Source organism: Microplitis demolitor, chromosome 1 (genome assembly GCF_026212275.2).
Source record: "Microplitis demolitor isolate Queensland-Clemson2020A chromosome 1, iyMicDemo2.1a, whole genome shotgun sequence".
Taxonomy (NCBI): domain Eukaryota; kingdom Metazoa; phylum Arthropoda; class Insecta; order Hymenoptera; family Braconidae; genus Microplitis; species Microplitis demolitor.
In genome coordinates, this window is record NC_068545.1 from 10,072,270 (window position 1) to 10,099,681 (window position 27,412).

Below are 27,412 nucleotides of genomic sequence, written 5' to 3' on the forward strand. Positions count from 1 at the left end.
ACACAGATGACCATTCGATGCAAGTAGACATTGAACTGGCTATATCCAGAAACTGGATGAGATCATCATCAACCTCTCCATGTTTCCTAAATATCAAAGCATTGACCTGTCCAATGAGCCTAAAAGTCCATCGTCGCGTTAGAGCAGAGGCTCAGCGCCCTTGCCAGAGTACTAGAAGCTCTTCGCATTCTAGAGTCCTTATGTCTGTCAAAGGCCCTCGTCAGCTCACCAAGCATCCTAGATGCGTCTCCACTCAAACGGCTGCCTCGAATACCGTTTGATAGGCATAAGCTATCTTCAGTGAACTTCTCCGTTGTACTGATGCAAGTAGCTTACGATTTTTCTCTATACTTTTAGTGTCTTTCCCCAGATCACTACTCCGTAGAGCATGGTTGAGTTCGAAACACTCATCATCTATGCTAAAAATATAAAATAACAATATGATCATTAAAATGCAACACAAACTGAAAAATATGGGTAACGGTTAGCCCTATAAGCAAGCCCCATAACTTTCTGCTGTTTTCGAGCTCCTTAAGATCGAAAACATTAGTGTCAGTACATTTTCAACCTCTTCAAGCACGAAAATACTCTTGCATGCAATTTTTTTTTATGAGCTTTGCAAGTTCAAACATATTACGTTTTATGTTCAAGATTGAAAACTTAAGAATCAAAAATAATTAATGAACAAACTTTTTTTAATTTTTACTATCGATGATGTTAAATAAAAATAATGTATTCAAGCAGATATCAATGTAAGTGATTAAAATTATTCAAATCAGTTTTGACTTAGATCAGAGGGTTAATACACGAACGCAAAAAATTAAAGAAACAGAAAAATTTTACTGCTCTTGATTAGTTTAAACATTATTAATTTATTAATCACCGGGTGCCGGGTGCTCTCAATACAGTACGCGGCCGAGCGTCTTAAGCTATATTGCCGCTTTAGTCAGTCGTAATTAAAAATAACAATTTAAAATATTGTTATTGAACAAATTTTGTTTTTTTAAACAATATCATGAATAGTACGATAAAGTAATTTTTTATTATTAATCTGAAACAGGGAAAACTAACTCATAATTGATAAATTAATTATTTATTATTTTATAATAATCAAGGAAATCGAACTGATAATTCAACTTGAAAATATTAATAACCTAAAAAAATTATTATTAAATAAATTTTATATTTTCGAACAATTTCATAAATAATATGATAAAATAATTTTTCATGATGAACCAGAGGAAACTAACTAATAATTAAGTTCAATTATTAGTTAGTTGTCCCTGATTATTTACTCATAAATAATTTATTGTAACGAGGTAAATTTGATTTACCGCGTAAAATTCAATTTAAAATAAAATCTATTATGCGCACTGTCGATCATGTTGCAAAACTACCCAGGGTTATTCCGGATAGGATGCGACTAGTCGACCGAGGAGTGAAGATTGAAGGGTGTTATGGTCCGACTCCGTAACCTTTTTCTTACGGTCACTTACGTTGAACACTCCTAAGAAATAGATATTCTATTTTCTCTTGACCTTGATAGTCAAGTTGGTGAGAAACTGACGAGAAACTTGCAGCCGCAATTGGACACCAAGTTGGCCGCCAACAGTTGGTACCTCCAATAGTTGATAGACATTTTCTGAGAAAGTTGGTGGCAAAAGTTGCTCGCAAAAGATGGCAATCATAAGTTGACGGTAAGTTTCCTTTCAATTTTCTCAGAAACTTGCATTTCAGTTGCAGCTCCATACTGGCGCTAAATTTCTAAGAAAGTTGGCAGTAACTTATATTATAATCGACAAAGAGTCGATTATTCGATGCCGAAGTATCCTCAAATTTACATATTTTATCAAACCAAAAAAAGTTAATTAATTCAATAAACAGATTAGAAAAAAAAGGAAAATAGCTAAAATATATATATATATATATATATATATATATATATATATATATATATATTTATATATATATATATACTAGGGTGTATAAAAGAAAAATTTTTTTTTTATGGTATCCAAAAATTGAAAGTATAACTAAAAATAAAAATTTTTGTACCAATCCGGGCTTTTAACACTGATATTAAGGTTTGCCTCAATCGATGCTTCTATTTTCCATTTAAATGTCACGATTGGAGATCGTGATGGGCGTAGGTACGATATTCGTATAAAGTATAGTGAATAAAAAAGGTACTTACATTGATCAAGGACCGATCCTATGACCTGGGCTCACGTGACCAAATGCTCAGTTTATTCTATTTTATATTTAATTCGCGCCCACACAATATTGTTGAAGACAATATTGATAAAACCCAAGACGATTTCCAATTTATTATGTGACTGATCTAATTTCACAATCAAACGTCGAGCGGTAAACGTAAGATTGTGTACCCCCTACTGTGAACTATCGGTCTGAGCGGCTAGACAGGTAGTAAAATAAGGGATAAAGGAAGGTGGGTTGCCGAAAAGCCTCGTGAAGCTATTATCTCGTTGTTAAAGTAAAATTGTCTGATAAATAATGTTTTCAAATGTTTTATGTTAACGAGTATTTATTTATTAAATGACTCAATATTCTTAAAATACAAAAGGGGTTACAAATGGCAATATTAAGAATAGTAAATATAAAAGCAAATGTTTCATGCATATGGGTTACAATTATTTCAGAGTATATAAAAATAAAAATACCAAACAATGGTTACAATATTCAAAAACTTACCCTAAACAGGTTTTGGTGAGGTGTCAATACTGTCAGCAGTTACGCAGGACACTTATTCACGACGCGTTCTCGCGGTCAATTAATGTGATTTTAAATTTATCGAATTATTTATTTATTTAGTCTACCTTGTTGTATAAGCTTCAATGGTTATGCGTTTTTAAATCTCTGTAGGTGAAATTAAAATGAAGGTCTTCGCGCTTTTCGCGGTAAAATAATTTCAATGTATTCAAATTCTTCGCGTCTTCGCGGTAATATAAATTTATAAAATCTTCGCGTATTTTTCGCGGAAAAAAAAATATTTCTAAATATTATTCAAATTCTTCGCCTTTTCGCGGTAAAATATTCTTTAAAATCTTCGCATTTATCGCGGTAAAATATTCTTTGATTCTCCACGTTTCTCGTGGTATATTTCAATATAAAATAATAAAATGAATGAAATTAAATGGATTATAATAAGATGAAGATAATCAATGCTGTACCGGTGCTAAACGGTTGATATTAGTTCACGACTTACAACGATCAAGGACCAATCGTACGATCTGGGCTCACGTGATCGGATGCTATACGCTAATATCGCGTTGATTATGCTTCTGAAGCTAGTAGAAAATAATATACCGATTATACGAGTGCTTACGACGATCAAGGACCGATCCAATGATCTGGGCTCACGTGACCGAATGCTCAATCGGGATATCAATCCTCTAGCCACGAACACCGTCAAGTGTCCGGAGTTCGGTAAGGTTCAGAGTTTGATTCCCAAAAGAACTGATGAGCTAAAGTCCATGGTCTTTTTATATGATCCTCGCATATGAAAAGTGGTGGTAACCAGTTTCCCATACGAGAGGATTCGGACTCGCCCGAAAGTTCTAGGCCCATGCACACGTGTGATCCCTGGGAAACAGATTTTGACTATTAAAGTAGGCTGATGACCTGGCGCCACTCTGTCGCTGAGCATGCTCGTGTAGGAAACCATAAATTTGGAGGTTTCCATTAGCTTTCTCTAATTTCCAAGAATCACATGCAGGTGCGCATGAGTTGGGTGGTCTATAGGTTTAAGATGAAAAATCAAAGAAGACTACCGCTTCTATGCTTAGATTAGTTAAATGGGAACGGATACATAAATTTTAAAAGTACGTTAAGTAAAAATGATGAAATTTCCAGAAAGAGAAATATATAATACGCGTGGTCCATTAGTACAATACGACTTAATTGTAAAGCGTTGACAACGCTCAGGTAGGTATATTTGTCCGGTACGACTTCTGGCGTCAGTAAGTTGGCGTTATACATAAAAAGGTTTACGTACAGGAGGTTTTAGTGTGTACTTATTTTGGAAGAGAGAGAAAAAAAAAAAATTAAAAATTTTTGAATGTAGCAGCCGTGACATAAATAACACGGGAAATGTTTTTTTTTTTTTTTAGAATTTGCTAGCGCACACACTAACCAACGAATTTCTATGAACAATAAATGATCCTGTAGGAAATTGAACGCTCTACAAAAAAAGTCGATTTTCGTTTTTTGAGAAATCCCATTATTCAAAAGTTATTTAAGCTTCAAGTCAAATTTATAGTAAATTTTGAAATTTTTTTACTTTTCCGGTGAAACTCTTAGTCTTATCGAAAAATGTCATTGAAACTTTTAGGAAATAATTTTGGTCCTTACAAAATATTATCGATAAAGTTTTTAGAAATTCTACGTTGTTTACGAGTATTTTTATTTCAATGTTAAGCTCTTAAAAAATTAGATTTCTGTTTGATTTTAAGAGCTTGACATTGAAATGAAAATACTTGTGAGCAATGTGGAATTTTGAAAAACTTTATTCGTAATAATTTGTAAGGAATAAAATTATCTGCAAAAAGTTCCAATGACATTTTATGAGAGGACTGATAGTTTCACCGGAAAAGTAAAAAAACCCCAAAATCTATAATATAAAAATGAATCGCAAAATGTGTTGGTAAGCGCATGACTCAACAACGCCTGGACCAATTTGGCCAATTCTTTTATTAAAATGTTCGTTGAAGTCCAAGGATGGTTCTTACGGCGAGAAAAAATCGAATAATTGTCGGGAAAACCCTAAAAACAGCCCTTTTTTTTCACATACAAACGTTTTCTAACTAAAACGTAGAATCAATTTGAGCTTTATTGCTATTATATAAAGTTCATATTAAATTACAAGCACTCACTGTTATCTAAGAAATGTAGATGTGTTCCTAACGTCAAAAAGTAAATTTACACTTTCTTACCGCTATACAAAGTTCAAATTCAATCATATCTATCAAAATAGTGTGCGTGTGTACGTTGGAGCACAGAATACGTCGTTGGAGGATTTAATGTCGCGTTCCGAAACTAAAAAAAAGTGATCGCGAACCCGACCAAATTGAATAGTCACAAAATATAATAATAACAACTTGGTCGGCTTCGCGATATTATTTCTTTTGTTTCACTTTCGGCAGGCGACAAAAAAAATAATTATTAATAAAATTATTATTTATTAATTAATTAGTAATAATTTTACTGTGGAAGAAAATTTTGATGATAGTTGTGTGTCAGATAATTATTAACAGTAAATTCCGAGCATGCTATTATTTTAAGACATTTTTCTTAAAAATAAAGTGGAATATGAAATTTAAAAAATCTATAAAAAAATAAATCCCATCGTTGTCCCATTATGAGCATAGCTGGAAAAGTTGTAGAATAGGTGACAGTTTGCTGTGAAAAAATTATAAGGGAAATCGATCAGTACGTGTTTTTTGTAAATCGACAATTTATACTTAAAAGTTAAAATTTCAACAGAAGCGTGATTCAAAAATTTTTTTGATATTTTTTATCGAAACGAAATCTAAAAAAATCATTTTTTGACTCTTAAAAAATTTTGTTTAACCCTTTTTCACGAAGTTATAGGCATTTGATAGAAAAATCTCTTCATTCTTTAAAATTCGATATTTCGAAAACGGTTGGAGGAAAAAATTTGAAAAAAATCATGAAGGCCTCTTTCAACCGATGCTGAAAGATAAAAAAATCAGAGGTTCAAAATAACTTATTGAGCCACACCGTCCATCGTATGGTATTACACCAATTTAATATATAGTGGAAACCTAAATCTTGCAAACCTTCTCAATAAGACAATTTATAGATAAATTGAGAAAAAAATAAATAGCCCGAACTGGGAATCGAACTCAGACCATGTCGGTATCGTACCAAGTGCTCTACCAGTTGAGCTATCCGGCACTATACTATATTCCGTTCAATTTGATCTATAACTTGTTGAGCCACACCATCCATCGTACGGTAATACATCAATTTTATATAGTGGGAACTTAAACAGAGTTGATTTTTTTATTTTGCTCTACAATCGATTGAGGCAGTACGAAGTCTGCCGGGTCAGCTAGTTTATTATAAAATGCTTATAAAACGATGATACTATGTATGAAACCTATTGAATTACATTTTTCTAGAAACCTTTATGACCTAAAAAAAAATAGTTTTCATGCTTGAACTAATAAGACTTTTCAAGACTTTATCAGGATATCCTTATTCAAAAGAAAGTTATTTGCCATCGGGTCGATCCGACGATTTCCTTATCAGGACCTCGTCAGGATATTCTAATTAAAAAAAATCTGTCTATCGATTGACCTGCGAGCCAACGCTAAAACTTCCCGTTCAAGGAGCTTGCAAACATTGTTGTGAATACATTTTCGAGCTCTTTAAGCTCGAAAATAATTTTGTGCACCATTATTTTCGGAAAAAAACTTTTTCGCTATTTATTTCTTCAACGATATTCCTCGAACGAATTAACCAATTGAGACGGTTGAGGTGGCTTATAAAGTATAAGAGCTGATTAGATTCTGGAATCAATCAACCGAGCGAATTAAAAGTTATTAAAAAAAAAAAAAAAAACATTTTTGAAAAAATTTTATTTTTGAAATATCTCCGAACACACCCTACTGATGAAGCTCAAGTTTTCAGTACATATAGTATTCAACAAGCCGCGTCAAATGGCACCTTGAATATCAAAATCGGCTCATCCTATCAAAAGTTACAGAATAATTACATACATACGTACATACACACGTACATACACACATGCATACACTCGGACATCATCTTGAAATTAGTTAGAATAGCTTCGTAGAACCTCAAAATGTCAAGATATCTTAGAAATTCGATTTTCAAAAATCGGACTGAAACCAATAACTTCCCGAATTTAAAAAAATTTTCAATTTTCTTAGCGGGAAGTTAAAAAGTTATTTGCCATCGGATCAACCCGACGAGTTCCCTATCAAGAATTCACCAGGAAATCTTTATTCAAAAAAAATTTATTCGCCAGCGGATCGACCTGACAAGTTCCTTGTCAGAACCTCATCAGGATATCCTTATTCAGGAAAAAGTTATTTTATCCCTTTAAATATTTTATTTACAGGCTAAAAATGAAACAAAGTACAAATGAATATTATATAAAAATCACGTCAATCATTGCAGCACGGATTTTTTACGTCTTCATCAGTTATTCTTTGACATCATAGTGAATATAATATTTATCCTCACAAAATCATATATGCATGTCAGCGCAGTGATTAGCATCAATAACTTTGAATCGGAAGGACTCAGGCACGAACCCAGCAGTCATAGGGATTTTTTCATCAATAAAAAAATGTTTTCTTCCTCTGACTAATGCCCTCAATACAATAGATAACATTCCCTATTTTATCAAAATTCTAGTCGGGTAAAAACTAGTAACAGAATTAAAGGAAAATTTTTTGCACATTAAAAGATCATTTTTTCCTTTAATTGAATTTTTATGGGTATTATATTATCATAAGCAATGTATATTTTTATCAATGAAGTAATAATTTTTTATAAACGGTATGAGAATTTCAAAATCACAATTATGAACGATATTCTAATGTAGATAAAAATTAATAGAAAGATTAAATGCGAAATTTTGACGTATTTCAAGAGAAAAGTATGTTAGAAAAATCGTTAATATCAATAGTTTAATGTTAGTTTTATTACTTCAAGCATGAAAACTATTTTTTTTAGGTCATAAAGGCTTCTAGAAAAATTTAATTTAATGGTTTTCATTCATAGTAACATCGTTTTATAAGCGTTTTATAATAAAGGTAAATGTAAATTTAAAAAAAAAAATTAGGTTCAAATGACTGCAGTAAAAAAGTGGCCAATTTATTTTATTCGATCAAAAGTTACTCTCGATGATAAAGACAGGCAGGTTATTAATAAATAATAGAGATATATGTGTTTGTGGTTATAATGTTAAGTATATTACAATGTATATGTAAGTACAAGATATACGTCCGTTTAGGATAGTGTATTGGTAAGAACTAACCACTATAGATATCATGACAATGGTCATTAGTATAGCTAATACATTCTGGTACTGTTGTAATAATAATTTAATAAACACATGCCAGGACTGGTTGGTGGTTGGGATGCTGGAAAAATTCACATATTAAAAAATATAACAATATTTTTATTTGTCATAGCACAGAATATCACTGGGTTACAAGATTAAATCGTTGATTTAATTTATTAATACTGTTAATTGTCTGAGTTCATGAATACGTAATTAATTAAATGTAAATCATAAAATTGAGCTCGAGTAAATAATTGAAATAATTAATTTGAATATATTTGAACACTGAGTTCATCGCCAAAATATCATGAGAATAAATAACATGAATCCAGAGGTTACCGAGCAAAGTTAATAATTTAACACTTAATTATCATTTTTTAATAGCACAAAATGCATAAATATTCGAGTTCATTGAGTTATAATATTATTGATCACTTAATTTAATATAGTTGAACCGATCGTAATAAATTACATTGAATTGAATTTATTTTATGAACACGTGGTAGCATGATTACAGAGGCTACTGAGCGAGAATTTACTTTTAATTTTATTAAAATATTGAGCATGTTGATAATTAATTAAATATTATATAGAGTCTTTTATTTTTATGAGCACTTGAATTAATTAATTAATAAATAACGGGAGGTTATGTCCGATAAAATAAGTGGAAATACGTGAAAATTTTTACTCTCGGTATCTTAAGTAATTAAGTGCTTTTTTTGTCTTAATAAATTAAGGTTTTACTTTGACATCAATTTTTAAAAAGTGTCTTTTATGTAGAAATAATAATTGTTGTTACTAAATGTGTTTAAAGATATAAATAGTGTATCTCATCTTTATCGAGTTCTGAGTGTCGAACTCTGAGGTTATGAGCGATGTCTTTAGTTCGGCTAGCACACTCAATAACACCAGTGAACAAGTTGGTCCGTCAATGAATGTAATCTTAGTATCCATGGAGGAAAAATGTCAGCACAGCAATACTTCTCTTAATGTCACAGATAGGGAAAACTATTTAGTAGAATTAAAACAGTACAAAAAGCTCTGCAGTCTTAAAAAAGAAGAGTATGTATATAAACTAACTAAGGATGTAAATGATATAAAAATGCCACATGATTTCTGGAAAGCTTTGGGGAGATTCCGCGGCCGTACTTATGCTCAGCCGAACATTACATGGGCATAATGGCTAGAATTTTACAAAAGCATTTAAAAACTACCTGAAACTAATAACTGTCTGTATTCAGAGGCCCTTGACCCCGTTTTGGATAAAAAGTTTTTTATGGCAGACTGAACGAAAGCGCTACGTGCTAGCAAAGCAAACAAATCGCCCGGGGAGGACGCCATACAAAACGAATTTTATAAATCTCTAGCATCAAACTGAAAGCTTTACCTATTAAATTTGTTTGATAAAATCCTCCGAGAGGAAGCTTCTTTAGGATAAGTTATTAAAAATGGGTGTGAGTGCAATATATATCAAAATCCTAAAAAATTTATACGAGAAAGCTGTAATAAGAATCACCACAAATGATGGGTTAGCAGATGAAACAAAAATAACTGAGGGAGTCTTGCAAGGCGAAATATTGAGCCCGCTTCTGTTTATCTTGTATATCGCAGACATGGAAGACTTTTTTTATTCAAAGGACCTTTACGGAATTAACATAAATATAGTGATAGATATACTGCTTCTGTTATATGCTAACGATCTAGCTATCATCGCGAGAAACAAAGCAAACGCTGCTACGAAATTGAATATCCTTTTTGAGTACTGTAAATTAAACAAACTGACTGTAAACAAGTCTAAGACAGAAATATTATATTGTCACAAAGCGGGTTGTAAGCCGAAAAACCTAAATTTCTTTTACAATGGCAATAGTATTAAAATAGTAACAAAGTACACGTATCTGGGTATTCCCTTCTCATACTCTGGTCGTTTTTGTTTAGCCATGTTGAACGCAGTTAAAAAGTGTAACAGGGTATTTTTCAACCTTGCCAAGTTTGTCCCCTTTATTAATAGTTGTTAATAAGGGCGCCACTGGAAGATAAGACTCGGCCTTCCAGAACCGGAGATGTTATATTAAATTAATTTCAGGGTCGTTGAATTTTATGAAAGTAAGATAGGATGAGGAATTAAAATTATTGCACAATATTTTGTTAATATAATTTACAAATTTTATTTATCTCAAAACAATTTTACGCACCGGGTTTTATTTCACATATATTTACTTTATTACAATACTTAGTCCCCTGGACTTTATAAATTAAATTATAAAATTGGCCCCTGGCCTGATCCCCTGGATCTAATTAAACTTTTTTTTTTTTTTTTTTTTTTTTTTTTTTTTTTAAATTCCCCTGGAATTATTTTATATCACACACACACACACACACACACACACACACACACACGTTTTATTTAATCAAATCTCGTTTCTGTCCACTGGACTTAATTCTCACACACACAGAATTTAATTTATTTCTTTTCTCACTAACATTTTAGGTTACTTAATTTAATTACTTTTTATTTTCTCTTATATATAATCATTTAATTAATCTTTAATAATTTCCCGTAAATTTTCTAACTCGAGTAACTGACGCTATCTCTCTCTATTTCGCGTCTTTTCTTTGCGTTAAACTTTAGATTTTTCATTACAAAATTTTACTGATTTTACTGACATCAATTTATTCTCTTCAACTTTTGTTTATTTAAATTCTCAATATTTTCTCACTACTTTTCACAGCACTTGATTATTGAATTTTCTTAGTCTCACTAATTCTTATGTATATATTTTCTTATTAATTATTATTAATTAAACTATAATAAATTTTGGCTTATAACCAATTTAATTTCTGGCTCCACGCCGAGAAATTTTTCCAATCTTAATTATTAGTAATTATAAATTAATTATAAAATTATTAATTTTGGGCTGTTATTAGTTAATTGTAATTAATTAATTTATCCCGTCGTTTTTAATTATTAAATAATAATAAATATTTTAAATAATAAGAATAATTCAAAATTCTGGCCTCTCTGCCAAGGATTTGCTCTATTCAAGACACAAAGTTGTTAATACTTCTGATAACTCTATTCTCAATGTAAGTTAATTTAATAATTCTGGCTTACCTGCCGAGAATTAATTTATGCACAGCCCTTCGATATTAACATTAAACTTTACACTTATTCACCGGATGATACTGTTGGCGTCTCTCTAGTTTCCCTTGGGCTTTCCTTGGTTTCCGGTCTTCTGGAGAAGGCTCACGGCAGATGGACGTCCGTTAGGCTGGTCGGCTCGACCTACTCTCTCCCGATTTTGCGGCTGTCCTGTTGTTATATATTTTCAGCTCGGCCATTTTCGGAAACTTCCGGAAAATGGCCTCCCCACTTAATTAATTTTGGGACAGAAGTCCGAGCTTCTTTAATTAGCGCACCCGGCGACAAGTCGAAAAACTCTAACGGGTACTTATTTGGGGTTTCGGCTCGGGTAACTGACCAGCCGTGGGAAAATACGATTTTCCTTGATGATAAATTAAATTTTACCCCGTTACAAAAGGTGAGACAGGCTTCAGGTGCAGTAACTTCGTTCATTTACAAATGCAAAATGGCCAACATTGACAACATTGCAACACTTTTTGATAGCATAGTAGCCTCGGTTGCACTATATGGCTCGCCTATATGGGCACTGAGATATACAAACCAAATAGAATGTATATTGACTGAATTTTTCAAATCAATACTAAACTTTAAACGCACAACATCTAATGCACTAGTAAAATTTGGAATTAACAGAGTTAACTTAGCATACAATGTCTGGAAACAAACCTGGAGCTGGTTGGTACATGTGCTGAAAATAGAGGAGAGTAGGCTTCCCTACTTCTGTCTGATGAAACAAATATCTATGTATAAAAATCAGGAAGAAACGGATTATAACTGGTTTGCCCTGATCGGCGAGTTCATAATTTCAGCAAATGATAGGTATATGCACCTGCTTGACGAGGTAGACAACAAAACTTGGGAAAAATGTGGTAGCAGATTGTTGTACAGATATAAAAATAAGCTAAATGAAAGCATTACGAAACAAGTCGGTAATATCGCATGTTTAGAATCAAACGTTATTTGTAATTTGAACACTAATAAATACTTAAAAAGTAGCGTCCGTCTCCGAGTCAAAAATGTCATGGCCCAGATACGTACAGCCAACGAATTCGATAAGATCATGCGAAAAAGGGAGGAACAAGAGCAAGCTGCAATACAGTTGCGGAAAGAACAAGAACAAGATTTGGCTAAATCTTGGGAAAAATTAAGGAAAGAAATTAGAAGGTCTTTTCGCCGTTTTCACCGGACCCTACAGGGTATAAGACATGAAAATTCTGAAGAAGATATGGGGAGGAATTCGTTTCAGATGCGGACAATGAGGAAATCAATGGATCAGTGGCGGGCGCAGAGGAGTCTGAAATTGATTCTATTAATGAGGCGATGAATGAAAGCCGCAGACAAGTGACTATGCCCTCTTTCGGAAAGGTAACACCTTACATCAACCGTGAAAAAAGTGTCCAATTCTCGCCGCGATCTCCAATAGCGTTTGATCCAAACGTAAGCCCGGAGAACCCAGCTGGACGATCCAACGAGAATCTGATTTCAACCGCACCAAAGCAGAACACACCAAACCAGATTGAAGAAACGGAAACATGTAAAAATCAAAATTTAGAGGTGACAGTTGCCCTGAAGCCAAATTTTTTTTACCAATTTTTACCAATTTAATATAGTCGACAACTAAAACATGCAAACCTTCTCAATAAGACAATTTAATGATAAATTGAGAAAAATATAGATAGCCCAAACTGGGAATCGAGCCCAGACCATGTCGGTATCGCGCCGAGTGCTCTACCAGTTGAGCTATCCGGCACTATACTATATTCCGTTCAATTTGATCTATAACTTATTGAGCCACACCGTCCATCGTACGGTATTATACCAATTTAATATAGTGGAAACCTAAAACATGCAAACCTTCTCAATAAGACAATTTAATGATAAATTGAGAAAAATATAGATAGCCCAAACTGGGAATCGAGCCCAGACCATGTCGGTATCGCGCCGAGTGCTCTACCAGTTGAGCTATCCGGCACTATACTATATTCCGTTCAATTTGATCTATAACTTATTGAGCAACACCGTCCATCGTACGGTATTACACCAATTTAATATAGTGGAAACCCAGTTACCCATTGCCCAAAGCAGTTACCGCACATAAGACCACTAAATCTTTCGAAACGGAACAAGAGTTATCGGATGTAGGTAAGAACCCTTTGGATCCAGAATTGAATAAGAATAACCCAATCAGCTCCGGATCAGTAGGGGAACCCCTTCTAAAAATCTCTCATAGTCGGCACGGACTCACTTATACTAGGGATAATATACCTCATTTTCGTTCAGCTGATTGTAAATTCACTCAACCAGTACCCAAATTGCTGCAAGCACTAAATTACATTTCTGAAGTAGACTTTAAGATAAATAAGCCTAAAGTTGGACAGGTGTTCATAACGCAGCACGGGAAAAGTCGAGTTTTGACTGTGTTCTTCAAGCCGCGTCACTTTGAAAAAACCACTCTCGAAATTATATTGGATGCCCTGTATAGGTTAAGAGGGGCTTTGGAAAAATACAATATATTATCTTTAAGGATAGCTGAAAACGGCGATGTGATAGGAGAAGAAATAGAACCTTATTTGACCAAAATATTTAGATTTTGTCCAATTAATCTCACACTCACCAAAGGCAAAATAATATGCCCAACAGAAGACCAAAAATTACCAATAATTACTAAACATCACTCTAGTCTGATCGGAGGACATAAAGGCGAAGTAAAATCATTTTGGAGAATTCTTGAGTGGTACTATTGGCCTAGAATGAAAGAAATCGTATATACATTTATCCAAAACTGTGACGTTTGTTAACGCGAAAAACTATGGCAAATAAAGACCCAGTAACCTATGATAATAACCGACACTTGAGCCCACTCCAGACGGTAAGAGACACATTCTTACAATCCAAAATAACTTCTCAAAGTACTGGCATGTGGCCCGATTTGAACGATAGCCAATAAAGAGAAAAAAAAACTTCTCAAAGTTTTGTGCCCTGGTCACAATACCAGACATACGGATTGAAACCATAGTTGAAGCTTTAGCTAATCATTTTATCAGTTTATATGACTGCCTAAAGGTGATCTTATCTGACAAGGGTACGTCTTTTACGAGCAAGCTTTTGAGTAAGTTAGCACGAATTCTAAGAATCAAGCAAATAACAACATCCGCATATCACCCGCAATCTATCGGATCATTAGAAAGATCGCATCATGCTTTAGTTGAATATTTAAAAGTTTTCATAGAATCATTCTCAGATTAGGACAAGTATTTAGATATGGCTATGTTCAACTGTAACACAACTGTACATTCAGCTACTAATTTTACACCTTTTGAACTAATATTCGGAAAAAATGCTCGCTCGCCTACTTCATTCCCAGATTACTCACAGATAGAACCTTTCCCGAGTCCATCGGGAATTTATTGACCCAATTAAACGCCCAAGCTATAGCTCGAATTGATCTAGTCGACGCAAAAGTTCACTCAAACGACAGATACGATAGAGCTTTAGACGAGTTAGATTTTTTACCCGGTAACTTTTTGTATATAATAAAGGAACCGAGAAAGGGGAAACTCGATAGTTATTATCACGGCCCCTATGAGATGGTTGAAATCCTAGAAAACGGAACTGTTGTCTTAGAAACAAACGGAGGACATAGGATCTCGAAACACCCATCAAAGTTAAAATTAGCATTCTCAGTCCATGATTTGATTAAGAAAACTTTTAAATCTTGCCCTTCATAACCCAAAAAAAAAATCTTTTGTTACAGATATTAGCTATTCGAATCCTATTTTCGGCAATATTTTTCGGCTTATGTAATTTTACGAATCCAAATAAATCCTACGAGGTCCAGTATTTTGAACAGAAATTCGGAATATATTATGAGAGGTTCTACAATATAACCTCATAAGGGAAAAATGAACTACGTTAATCACCATCGATGTAGGGAACTTCCTAACGAATACTGCGGAAGAACAGAATTAATACAAATCTATGCTTGGAGACTGTTTCCAGAAGAAATATTTTTCTGAGGGATTATGTACTCGAGTCCTCCGAAAACCGGCAATAGACTATATTAACAATGAAGGTGTTCATTTAATGGCACACTTAAGGGAAATCATAGATAGAGCTTCTGTAAGGGAACACAGAAACTCACGAAATGTATGGTGGGTAATCGTAGGAACAATAGCTAGAAAAGTATTTGGAGTATTAGATCATGAGAGCAACGAAAATTATAAGCAAAAAATTAGCGACCTCAATCGCAATGAAGCACAGATTATTCATTTAACTAACAATTCCACACATATAGTACCAACAGAATACGATTCTCTCGGTAGATAACTCAAAAATAATGCTAAAAAGATTAATACACTTGCTAAACACATTGAAGACATCGCTTACTCTTAGAATGAGCATATTGTCACGGCTGCTACATTCAAAAATTTTATTTTTTTTCTCTTCCGAAATAAGTACACACTAAGACTTCTTGTACGTAAACTTTTTTATGTATAACGCCGACTTAGTGACGCCATCAGTCGTACCGGACAAAAATATACCTACCTGAACGTTGTCAACGTTTTACAATTAAGTCGTTTTGTACTAATGGACCATGTGTATTATAGATTTCTCTTTTCTTGAAATTTCATCATTTTTTACTTAACGTGTTTTTAAAATTTATGTATCTGCTCGCATTTAAGAATCTAAGCATAAACGCTGTAATCTTTCCTTTGATTTTCATTTTAAAACTATAGACCACCCAACTCATGTGCACCTGCATGTAATTCTTGGAAATTAGAGAAAGCTAATTGAAACCTCCAAATTTATGGCTTCTTACACGAGCATGCTCGGCGACAGAGTGGCGCCAAGTCATCAGCCTACTTAATAGTCAAAATCTATTTTTCGCGGATCACACGTTTGCATGGACTTAGAACTTTCGGGCGAGTCCGAGTCTTTTCGTATGGGAAACAAGTGGATCCCGGAAAAAATAGACCTGGAAAAAATAGCCCGTAAAAAAAGACAACCAAATACAAATATGTTAAAAGAAACGATGGTTTATTTAAAAATATCTTTAAAAATTAATTAACATCTTTATTCATTTCATAACAAACATCAATAGTAACAAAACTTCAACTTGTCATGAAAATGAATAAACATCACTAATTGATTTGAGAACTTGATTTACTCTTTCATGAATAACACTAGATACAGACTCTAAGTAACGCGCGATATCCAGAGACTGATTATTCACATAATCAGAACAAATAATTTTGAATATTGAAGGATTGTCTTTGTATTTTATATTTTAATCTAAAACTAGGCCCAGGGCTGATAAAAATAATTATAATAGTAATTAAGGGCGACGGCGGTGCCAGGTGGGCGACGACCAACAGGTGGAGGATAAGGTAATTAGATTAGAAAGATACGGGCTAGCATTGTGTGTGGACACGGTCCTTTGTACATCCCGGCATTTCTATTATTTATTTTGGAAAAGAAGAGTATAGTTATTAAAGTTCACCGGGTGAATTAGCTGATATATTTGTTGCAACTCATATTATTTTGGTTATTGGAGATTATTAATTTTGAGTAAGTACGCTGGATTTCTTTCACGGCAAATATTTTCATGTGATAACCTTTCCCGGTAGTTGTTGGTCACCGCGGCGAAGGAAATTAAACTATTTATATTTTATGGCTGAATGGTACATGGTATTTACTATAAATAATTGTTGTTAATTATTGTTGGATATTTCGTTTATTATTGTTAAAGATATCCAGATATTTCTATACATATATATATAAGTCAAATACAACGTAGTTAAACGTTACCGGTAGACATATATATATATATATATATATATCTATAGATATATATATCTATAGTGCGCATACAGTACTTGAGCGAATTCCTCAAGTAATGACATCATCACTTGGGTGAAAATTCCAAAAAGTTAAAATTATTTTTCCGCTTTCACTCAAAGTATTTGTATGACTATTGAGCATTATCATTTATATTTAATATTATTTAAAATAATCAAGTAACTTTATTTTCTTTCACTTTCGATTTATTTGTTTACCCCAGCGGTCTAAAATCATTATTGAAATTTTTATTTTAATATTATAAATCATTTTAATACAGAAGAATTTATGATTTTGAGTGTGAGTGAGCATAAATCCCGTGTCTTTCTCTCTCTCACAAGTGTTAAAAGACAAAATAAGAGATAAAAAGATTGTAATTATTTAGTATTTTTATTTGGAAAATTCAAAAATTAAATAAATATTTCTTCTATCTAAAATTAAATCAGGATTATTAATTAAGTTAAATTATATTTATTTTTGGTCAACTCAGTTTATATAATTTATTGTGATATTGTGATTATATTGTTGGCAAAATAACCAGGTATTATTGTTATTAATTTAACCAAACTAAATATTGTGAAAAATTATTATTTTTACTATTGTTTATAAAATTAAAACGTAGAAACCAACAGCTGTCGGGAAAGATTAATATTTATTTCTCTGGATCATTTCCTACTGCTTAATTTCATTTTTCCTGGTCTTATTTGTTATTTGTATGTAATTATTTATTATTTATCTACAACTGTTCATCATTTATTTAATTTTTATGTGTCGCTCGAGTGTTTATCCGCTTCGCCGCAAGCTGCTTGCTCGGATATTTTCCTCGTAAGTTTTCCGCCGGGATAATTTTTGTCCGTTTTGAATAAACGGTCTAGCGCCTGCGTGCACTAACCCAGCCTGAGGAGCTGGTCCAGGCACAACAACATTTAATTATTATTTATATTTTGAGAATTATTTCAATCTATTATTTTATATTAATTTGATCTCGATATTTATCATCATTTAATATCGTTTATTTTTATTTATTATTATTTAGTATCACGTGTGGGCGACCGCATATGTATTAGGCTGTTTCGCGTCTCCGTCGCTAAATTTCAGCAAAGGATACGTTATAACCTTACCACTTGCTTGTTGAGCTAATTTAACTCCATCTGACGCTAATTCATATAGCATCTTTTCAATTAGAACCCAAATCGAGAGATAATTAAGACCATTGTAACGGGTAAAACTGGGGTTAATTTCAGCTCCCAACTAATAGTTATTAATTACTTGAGAAGTTGAAAAATGAACCATCCAGAACCAGAAAAGATAAACCAGTAAATAGATAAACAATATCTGAATGCAAGGAATTTAATAATTAGCCAATATTATTTTAAGTTAACATAAAATATCCTAGAAAGCAAAATTAGAAAATATACAAAACTATCCCTTTTTGCTCGGTTTAGCTCGCCGGAGTCCGGGGTTAAAAACTAAAGGGTTTTTCAAAAGACAGACATTATTAAATATTATACTTTAAATTTTATTCAAATCAACACCTTTACATAGGCTTCGAGCTCTTGTTCTACTACCCATTATTTAAGCAAGGTTTTCATCACGGTTTATTATGATTTTTAAATACGTACACACGGTTACGCGGTCTATTCCCACACACACACACAAAATTACGCGGACTAGTAACGCGGGTCTACCCCCTCCCGGATGCTTCAGAGGTGTCTGGTCGACTTCCCCGTCGGCCCTGCACGAGTTCCCCTTCCCTGAGGGTAAGCGGATGGTCTCCGTCTAACCCCCACCTACACGGCTAGTTTTACCACCCCTTGGCAGAAGGCCTCAGAGTGGGGACCCTTAAATCTCCCCGAGAATAAAAATTTCGCTTACCTTGGTCCGGTCGGACGCGGGGTAGCCGAAGTTCCAGATGTTGTCCAGGGAATGGTCTTCCTCTAGAGAACGTCTCGGGAGACTAAGTTCCCAATACGAGCTTTACCGAGCGCTTTTATTACCTGAGCCATCCGTCACACATACGGAATAGGATAAATTTCATCGCCCTCTAGCATTGCTTTCTGAAGCGTAGCGATCGAGAAATTATTCTAAGTCCCTGGGCGACTTAATCAAAGGGAAACAGAAAATTACAAAATAATATGTCAAGAGATTGAATTTCTTCTAAGTTTTGTGCGGTAATATCAACGAGAATTGAAAAATATAATTTAAACGAAATATAAAAATGGTTTGTAAAGAAAAAGAATGTATTTAAGAGTTTGAGCAAACATTGAATACGGAGGAATTAGCCGTACGGCTTACGTTCTCGCGAGCGAACGGAAAGAGAATAGAAGAATACGCGATTAAAATACTAAGTTAATTTCGACTCTCGCACATTATTTCTCATAATTTTACTTTATTTTATATTTCTTTCGATCTCTTGAATCTTTAAAAAGATTCATATGGAATTATTTTTTTTTACGTTTTTTCATTCCCTCTGATTCTGTCGGCTCGGGACTTGGAATAATTTCCACTCGGCGCGTATCCCTGTACTCATACTTATAAATTCGTACCAATGTAATATCACACCAAAAATGAGTAATAATAATACACAGCCATAGTAAATAGTAAGTCAAAATAGTTATAGTGATAGTTTTTAGTATATCCAAAAGAAATAGAGACAAATAAATGTTCAATCATAAATAAGTAGATCAGAAGTAAACATGTAGTAATTAAGTATTATATAAATAGGTTTTAAGTACAAATAGTAATTATAATAGCACCATAGCTTTAGGTTTTCGTCATAGTTATAAATAATAATACTAGTTATAAATTACAAGTAGTAATAAGTAGTAATAATTATTCTAGTAATTAAGTCATAGTAATAAGAAAATAGTAGTAATTTAAAGTACAATAGGTTAGTATAGTAGTAGATATAAGAAAACAGGAAACAAACTTGGTCCGCACAAACTGGTCTACCATCACACCATCAATAGGGCTAAATCTATTATTCCAGTCTTCTGTTGTATTATTTGTGCCATCAGTATCATTGATAATGCTGTCAGGAATATTCCAAACTTCAGGAGGAAACAACGGACGAGATCTAGCTAAAGGTTTATTAGTTTTCTTACATTTTCTTCTTCCTCCGTTGACATAAGTCACATTAAAATAGTTTAAAATAGTTTCTGCTACTGGAGGTGTGCTTCTCTTTAAAAACGACATTCCCTTCTTATCTTCTTCTATACGCAAAAAAGCTAAACTATCGACCTTAGCACAAAACTTAATCAGATTTTCATTGGTCATATACTATTCTTTTAATCCTGAACTCTGAATTTTTCGAAACGTCAACTGGCAAAGATAATAGAAACATCCTTGTATGACAACCTGACTATCAAATACATTATTTATTGCACTTATCACAGAATTTTCAAAATCTACATGTATGACATTCAAATTTAAATTTATGTTAAGTTTATCACAATGAATAACTATTAAACTCAACGTTTCCTCGTAAATTGCCCGTGTTTTCCGTTCCAACAATACGTAGACACAAGTGATAAAATTCTTATCAACTTTAACACGTATAACATACAACTACTGAAATAGAGTTGGTGCAAGTTTAAAATATCCATCCATAAACCATTTCGACGATGACCCCAGGTACTAGAAAAATCTAATAGTTGCAAATATCAAAATTAGCCCAATACCAGTGTCACCATTATCTTCTAACAAAAATCAATCAGAAATTTTATCAGCTTCATCTCCAAGATTCTCACCAGTACTTGACCCATTATCTAATAAATAATTAAAATGAAATACATTTTTAATATAAGTAACAAATAAAAAACATCAAAAATATCTATATTTTTATGTTGTTAATCATTAACAACTAAATCATTCAAAGAAATCTGAACATTTGGAAAACTTTTCGTATTACAGTTACGTAATCGTCTAATGGCATTTTGTGTTGACGTGGACCGGATACAGTACGACACGCATTAACAAATAATTGACAAAGTTTTGAATCGTTTATTTTTATGTCTTCCTTCATTTTCTGATAACACTTAGTACCAATAATAATAATAATAATGATAATAATAATAATAATAATAATAATAATAATAATAATAATAATAATAATAATAATAATAATAAGAATAACAATAATAATAATAATAATAATAATAATAATAATAATAATAATAATGTTCAGTCACGAGCTTGATTAATTTAAATCAAGCTTCGTGCATTTCCGCTCGGTTCGGGAGAAGCCGAGCTCGCTACTGACTGAAGGTCAGAATAGTGCCGGGTCACTCGCTATTTGGGCCCGGCACATACAATTTCTAACTCAGGATCGTGTCAAGACGTCCTGAGAACCCGCTACAAGCTGACCAATCACAAAATTCGTTTTATATTGGTCAGCCTATGAGAGAGCTCGCTATCAACCGATACCTGTTGGCGCGCTTTTAAGCCAATAGGAAAATTCGTTATATGCAGCAAGGCTGCCACGTCGACACCAAGCTTCTCGACAACTCAACGACGCTACCAATATTCTTTCTACAACTATCTGTCTAACCGCTTCGCTCAGAGTTTCTACAACGTGTCTTTGCTACTTGCAACCTCGTGCTTGAACCGCTTCGTTAATTGATTATTGTTAATTAATTATTGTTGAGTTAACCGCTACTGACCACGTGTCAATTTATACGTGAATAAACTATCTGAGTTGCATTCGCTATCGCGTGTTAATTATAGTCGCATTCGCGTCAATATAAGTTCTCATAATTTTAAGTGTAAATAAATCTATAATTTATTTATTGATAAAATCTGTGTAATTTTTAATTGTTTAATTCACCTCGCCTAAACCAGATCCAATTAGTTTATTCGCTCATTTCACATTTTGGTCCTTCGAGCCGGATCTGGCGAAATTTAAACAATTAAAAAATTATTTTAAATTAAAAATAAAAAAAAATTGTGAGAAAGAAAAGTGTTGTGTCAGTTCTGTGTCGTGAAAATCGCTAAGTGCCGTGGGCATTGCTGAGCACTGCTAGAGTGCTGCCCAGGGTGATCTATTTTACACACCGGTGTAAAAAGACTTTTAAAACAGAAAAGATCGAAAACTTAGCGTCGGTTTCATGTCATCGCGTCCATTTTGTGTGCTACGTATTAACAAGATGGCCGCCGAAGCTCAAATCGCTCTTCAAATGCAACGCATCGACACGATGCGCAATATGTCCAACCGCTTGACTGACGCTGTACTCGCTACCCAAGGTGCCGCCGCCATTGACGCTGAACTCGCCATCCTGACGGATTTGTGGAACTGCTTCAATTCAACTCACGAGAGGCTATACGAAGACGTACCTGAGATCACTACCAACGAATATCATACAGGTAACGCTTATGAAACCGCTAACGTTGCTTATACCTCTCTTAGAGTGAGACTCAGCGCTGCTAGACCCGCTCCAGAACCTGCTCATGAAGTTCAGCCCGCTAATCATGATCAGACCGCTTACTTTGGTGGAGTTCACAAGTCTAACTTGCCACAAATCAAGCTGCCAACTTTCCAAGGGTCGTATGACGAGTGGGACTCGTTCAAGGATTTGTTCACGTCACTAGTCATCAATGAAGATTCGCTAACTGGGTCTCAGAAGATGCATTACCTGAAGACGCAGGTAAAAGGTGAGGCCGCTGCACTACTCGCGAATCTCCAGATCACAGATGACGCTTTCCAACCCGCTTGGGAGTTGCTGAATACTCGCTACACAAATCCACGTCGATTGCTCGATATGCATATCGATGATTTGCTGGATCACCAACCGCTAACTTCACACTCTGCTGCTGATTTGGATGCACTGTTACTCGCTAACAAGAAATCGCTGGACGCTATCGCTGCATTGGGAATTCCAATTGGTGAGTTGGACCCCTTTTTAATTCGCTTGACTTTTCGCTGTTTACCTTCAGATTTGAGAGTAGAATGGATGGCTTCGCTTGGGTTATCCAATGAGTTTCCCACTTACCAACAGCTGCACGACATGCTCAAGGCCAAGGTTCGTGCGTGGGAAAACTCAGAGATTGGCGCCAAAATAACCTCTACACAATCTAAGAGTGCTAGTGAAAAACCACCATCACCTAAGTCTTACGCTAAGTCAGCCTCTACAGCCAAGCAAGTTAAGTTTGGAAACAGTCGATCCGCTACCTCATCAACGCCATCTACATCTACTGGTTCCGCTAGTTACGTCGCTTTCACTCCCAAGGACCGTACGAGTGAACCGGGCATGTGCCCAATCTGCAAGGAGAAGCATTTCGTTCTCTTTTGCCCCAGCTACCAGAAGGCGTCGCCACTGAACCGAAGAACTATTGTTCAGCATAACCACTTATGCTTCAACTGTTTGGGACGCCACCGCTACGCTGATTGCAGAACTAAACAAAAGTGCCGCCATTGTGATCAGCCACATCACACGTCAACGCACCTTGACGATGGTGCTGCCGCTAAACCAGCACAGGACGCTCCTGTAGCTGACCCAGGTAACAAATAGTTCCCATTTTGGTAACTTTTGGTTTGAATTCGCTAACTTAGTCTGCTTTCAGCTCATTCGCTCAATGTTTTACTCGCTACCGCTATTGTTAAGTTGAATTCGCTAACAGGAAGTACATGTACAGCCCGTGTACTTATTGATCAAGGATCGGAGTTATCCTTCGTGACTCATTCGCTAATCAAGAAGCTGGATATTCAACTCAGTAAAGCAGCTGTACCATTACGTGGAATTGGTAATGTGTCAGCTGGGCATTCGCTTGGGTCATGCAAGATGACGCTGCATTCGCTACACAACAACGCTTCTATTACCATCCAAGCTCATGTGCTTGATCTATTGACTGTAAACTTACCGTCATTTACGCTAACTAAAAAGAAGAAATGGCCGCATATAACTGGGCTACAACTCGCTGATCCAGACTTCTTGACATCACGACCTATTGACATCATTCTGGGTGCAGCACCAGCTGCACATATAATCAACGCTAAAGTACGAAAAGGAAGTGACAATGACCCAATCGCTCAGTCAACATCGCTTGGCTGGATCATATATGGATCTGTGGACACCGCTACATCAAAATTGACCGCTTATGGTCATCATGTCGCTGTTGATGATCAACTACAAGACTTGTTAAGCAAGTTTTGGTACCAAGAAGAGCCACAGACAGAATTCGCTACACGCTATACTGAAGAAGAAGAAAAGTGTGAACAACACTTTGTCAATACACACTACAGACAGTCTGATGGTCGATATGTCGTTCGCTTGCCGCTTAAATCTTCGCCAAGTCAACTGGGTGATTCGCTCAGAGCTGCACAATACGCCTTACTACGTCTTCGCAAACGATTGGAAGCTGATCCAGTCTACAAGAAGTTGTACTTCGACTTCCTGAAGGAGTATGAAGACTTGGGACACATGAAACGTCTGAAATTAAAGGAATTACCACCGAACAGCTACCTGTTGCCTCATCATGGGGTTCTGAAAGAGCAGATCACTACCACCAAGCTCAGGGTGGTATTCAATGGGTCCTAGAAAACTACATCTGGCGTATCTGTCAACGAGATACTTCATGTGGGCCCAAAGATTCAAGTTGACATCAGTGATGTACTTATTCACATCCGCTGCCATCGCTATCTATTCGCTACTGACGTAACAAAAATGTTTCGTCAGATTGCAGTTGACAAGGAAGATCATCATCTACAGTGCATACTCTGGTTTGACGAAGATGACATCCCAATAGTATTTGCACTCGCTACTGTTACTTATGGAACAACATCGGCTCCATATCTCGCTGGAAGAGCACTCTTACAACTCGCTGAAGACGAAGGGAATAAATTTCCGAAGGCTGTCGAACCGCTAACTAACACACGCTATGTTGATGACATCTATGGAGGTGCAGATGAACTCGCTGAGGCAATCCAAGTTGCTCTCGACACAAAAAATATGTGTGCCACAGGATGTTTTCCGCTTGCCAAGTGGGCAAGTAATTCAACTGAATTACTCTCTCAAGTCGCTCCAAGTGAAACCCAAGAAGATACACCAAGAGAGCTTGGGGATACTACAGTAAAAGTGCTCGGGCTAACCTGGAATTCAACACAGGATAAATTCCAGTTCGGCTATTCGCTTCCAGAAGCATCACCAACAACTAAACGCACAATTTTATCTGAAATTGCTCGCTTGTTTGACCCACTGGGTTTCTTGGCACCGATCATCGTGAGAGCCAAGATGTTCATGCAGAAGCTCTGGCTGCAGAACTTTGACTGGGATGCTACGCTATCACCGTCGCTTCTTCAAGAATGGAATTTGTTTCGAGATGAACTACATCAGATCTCGAAGATTCAGATACCTCGCTGGAATCATGTAAAAAATGGTGTATCAATCGAATTACATGGATTCTCTGACGCTTCACAACTCGCTATGGCTGCTGTAGTCTATCTAAAAGTTACTGACGCTACTGGAAGTTCCAATATTTCGCTAGTGTGTGCCAAAACACAAGTTGCACCACTGAAGCCTATAACTATACCAAGAATGGAGCTCAATGCCGCTGTCTTACTCGCTCAACTGGTACTCTACGTCAAGAAGGTTTTGAAACTTGAAAACGTTCCAGTTTTCATGTGGACAGACTCCGCTGTATCCTTAACGTGGATACGAAACAACCCAGCTAGATGGAAAGTCTACATTCGCAATAGAGTCACCAAGATTCAAGAATCGCTACCAAGTGTCAACTGGGATTTTGTTCCTGGGAAACTTAACCCAGCTGACTGCGCTTCAAGAGGTCTAACAGCAGCCAAACTAGAACAGCATTCGCTATGGTGGACGGGACCAAAGTGGCTCAGTCAATCAAAAGATAACTGGCCATCTTTTGCTATCCCTACGCAGACGGTATCACATCTTGAAGAACGTCCAGGTCTGGTTTTTACCATCTTCAAGGCAGATTCACACCCGCTATACACGCTACTAGAAAATTTCTCTAAGTTGTCACCATTACTTCGCACGCTTGGAATCTGTCTTCGTGCCATCGCTAAATTTAAAAAAGTGCCACAGTCCTCACTGGACACACCACTCTCTACAGTTGACCTGGAACTCGCTAAGACTTTGCTGATCAAGTATACTCAAAGTCAGTACTATTCGCAAGAGCTGAAGCTATTGAAAGATGGTGATTCTCTACAGCGAAATCATCATCTCGCTAAATTGATTCCCTACGTCGACTACAACGGAGTACTCAGAGTCGGCGGTCGCTTGAAGAATTCGCTGCTGGATGATGAACAGAAAAATCCAGCCATTTTACCAAGGTCATCACGCTTAAGTACGCTATTGATAGATCATTCGCATCAAAGAACACTCCATGGGGGAACTGAATTGACTCTCGCTGATCTACGGAGATCTGTCTGGATAGAAGGTGGTCGAGTTCCAGTCAGATCACATATTCTTCGCTGCGTCGTGTGCACGAGACATAGAGGTGTTCGTGCACAACAATTAATGGGACAATTGCCATCCGCTCGTGTAAGACCATCTAAAGCATTCTTACACACTGGAATAGACTACGCTGGGCCAGTAACACTGAAGACTTTCCAAGGTCGAGGTGCTAAAACCTATAAAGGATGGATCGCTGTGTTTGTATGTCTCGCTACGTCCGCTATACACATTGAAATTGTCACCGACTACTCTACTGACGCTTTCGTCGCAGCATTTAGAAGATTCACTAGTCGAAGAGGCGCCTGCAGTACCCTATACTCGGACTGTGGTACAAATTTTGTAGGAGCAGATGCCACGCTAAAGAAAGAATTCGCAGCAGGATCGAGGCAACTAAAGGAACTTCAGTATTTACTCGCTACAGATGGCACAGACTGGAAGTTCAACCCACCAAGCGCTCCTCACTTTGGTGGCAAGTGGGAAGCAGCCGTAAAGTCAATCAAGTTCCATCTCATACGAACTATTGGTGAATCGCTATTGACTTACGACCAACTCGCTACAGTCCTAACACAGATTGAGGCTGTGTTAAATTCAAGACCGATCGCTCCTCTATCTGGAGATCCTGCAGATTTAACCGCTCTAACTCCTGGACATTTTCTCATCGGTGAACCGCTTATCGCTGTACCTGGGCCCTCGCTACTGGAAAATAGTTCAGCTGCGTTGTCACGCTGGCAACAATTACAACAAATGTTCCAGAGATTTTGGAGTAGATGGTCATCAGAGTACCTGCAACGTCATCAATCTATTTCGAAATGGCATAATCCGCAAAACAACATCAAAGTGGGTTCATTAGTCTTGTTGACTGATGAAAGATTCCCACCATCGAAATGGCCGCTTGCTCGAGTACTAGCATTACATCCAGGCAGAGATGGCCTG

General features: G+C 35.6%; 1 protein-coding gene across 4 annotated transcripts in view; it reads right to left on the reverse strand.

Annotated features, from left to right (window-relative positions):
• Positions 1 to 27,412, reverse strand: part of LOC103571360 (dystrophin) — a 257,760-nt gene that overhangs the window by 112,518 nt on the left and 117,830 nt on the right. For 2 of the 4 annotated variants that reach the window (XM_053741360.1, XM_053741364.1), the window contains exon 2: positions 3 to 419. In XM_053741360.1, the coding sequence (XP_053597335.1) occupies positions 3 to 14 (12 nt within the window). In that variant the 5' untranslated portion in view covers positions 15 to 419. Of the gene's footprint in view, positions 1 to 2; positions 420 to 1,496; positions 1,519 to 2,712; positions 2,872 to 27,412 lie in introns of those variants that run through there. The other 2 variants (XM_053741368.1, XM_053741371.1) reach the window with 2 other exon arrangements.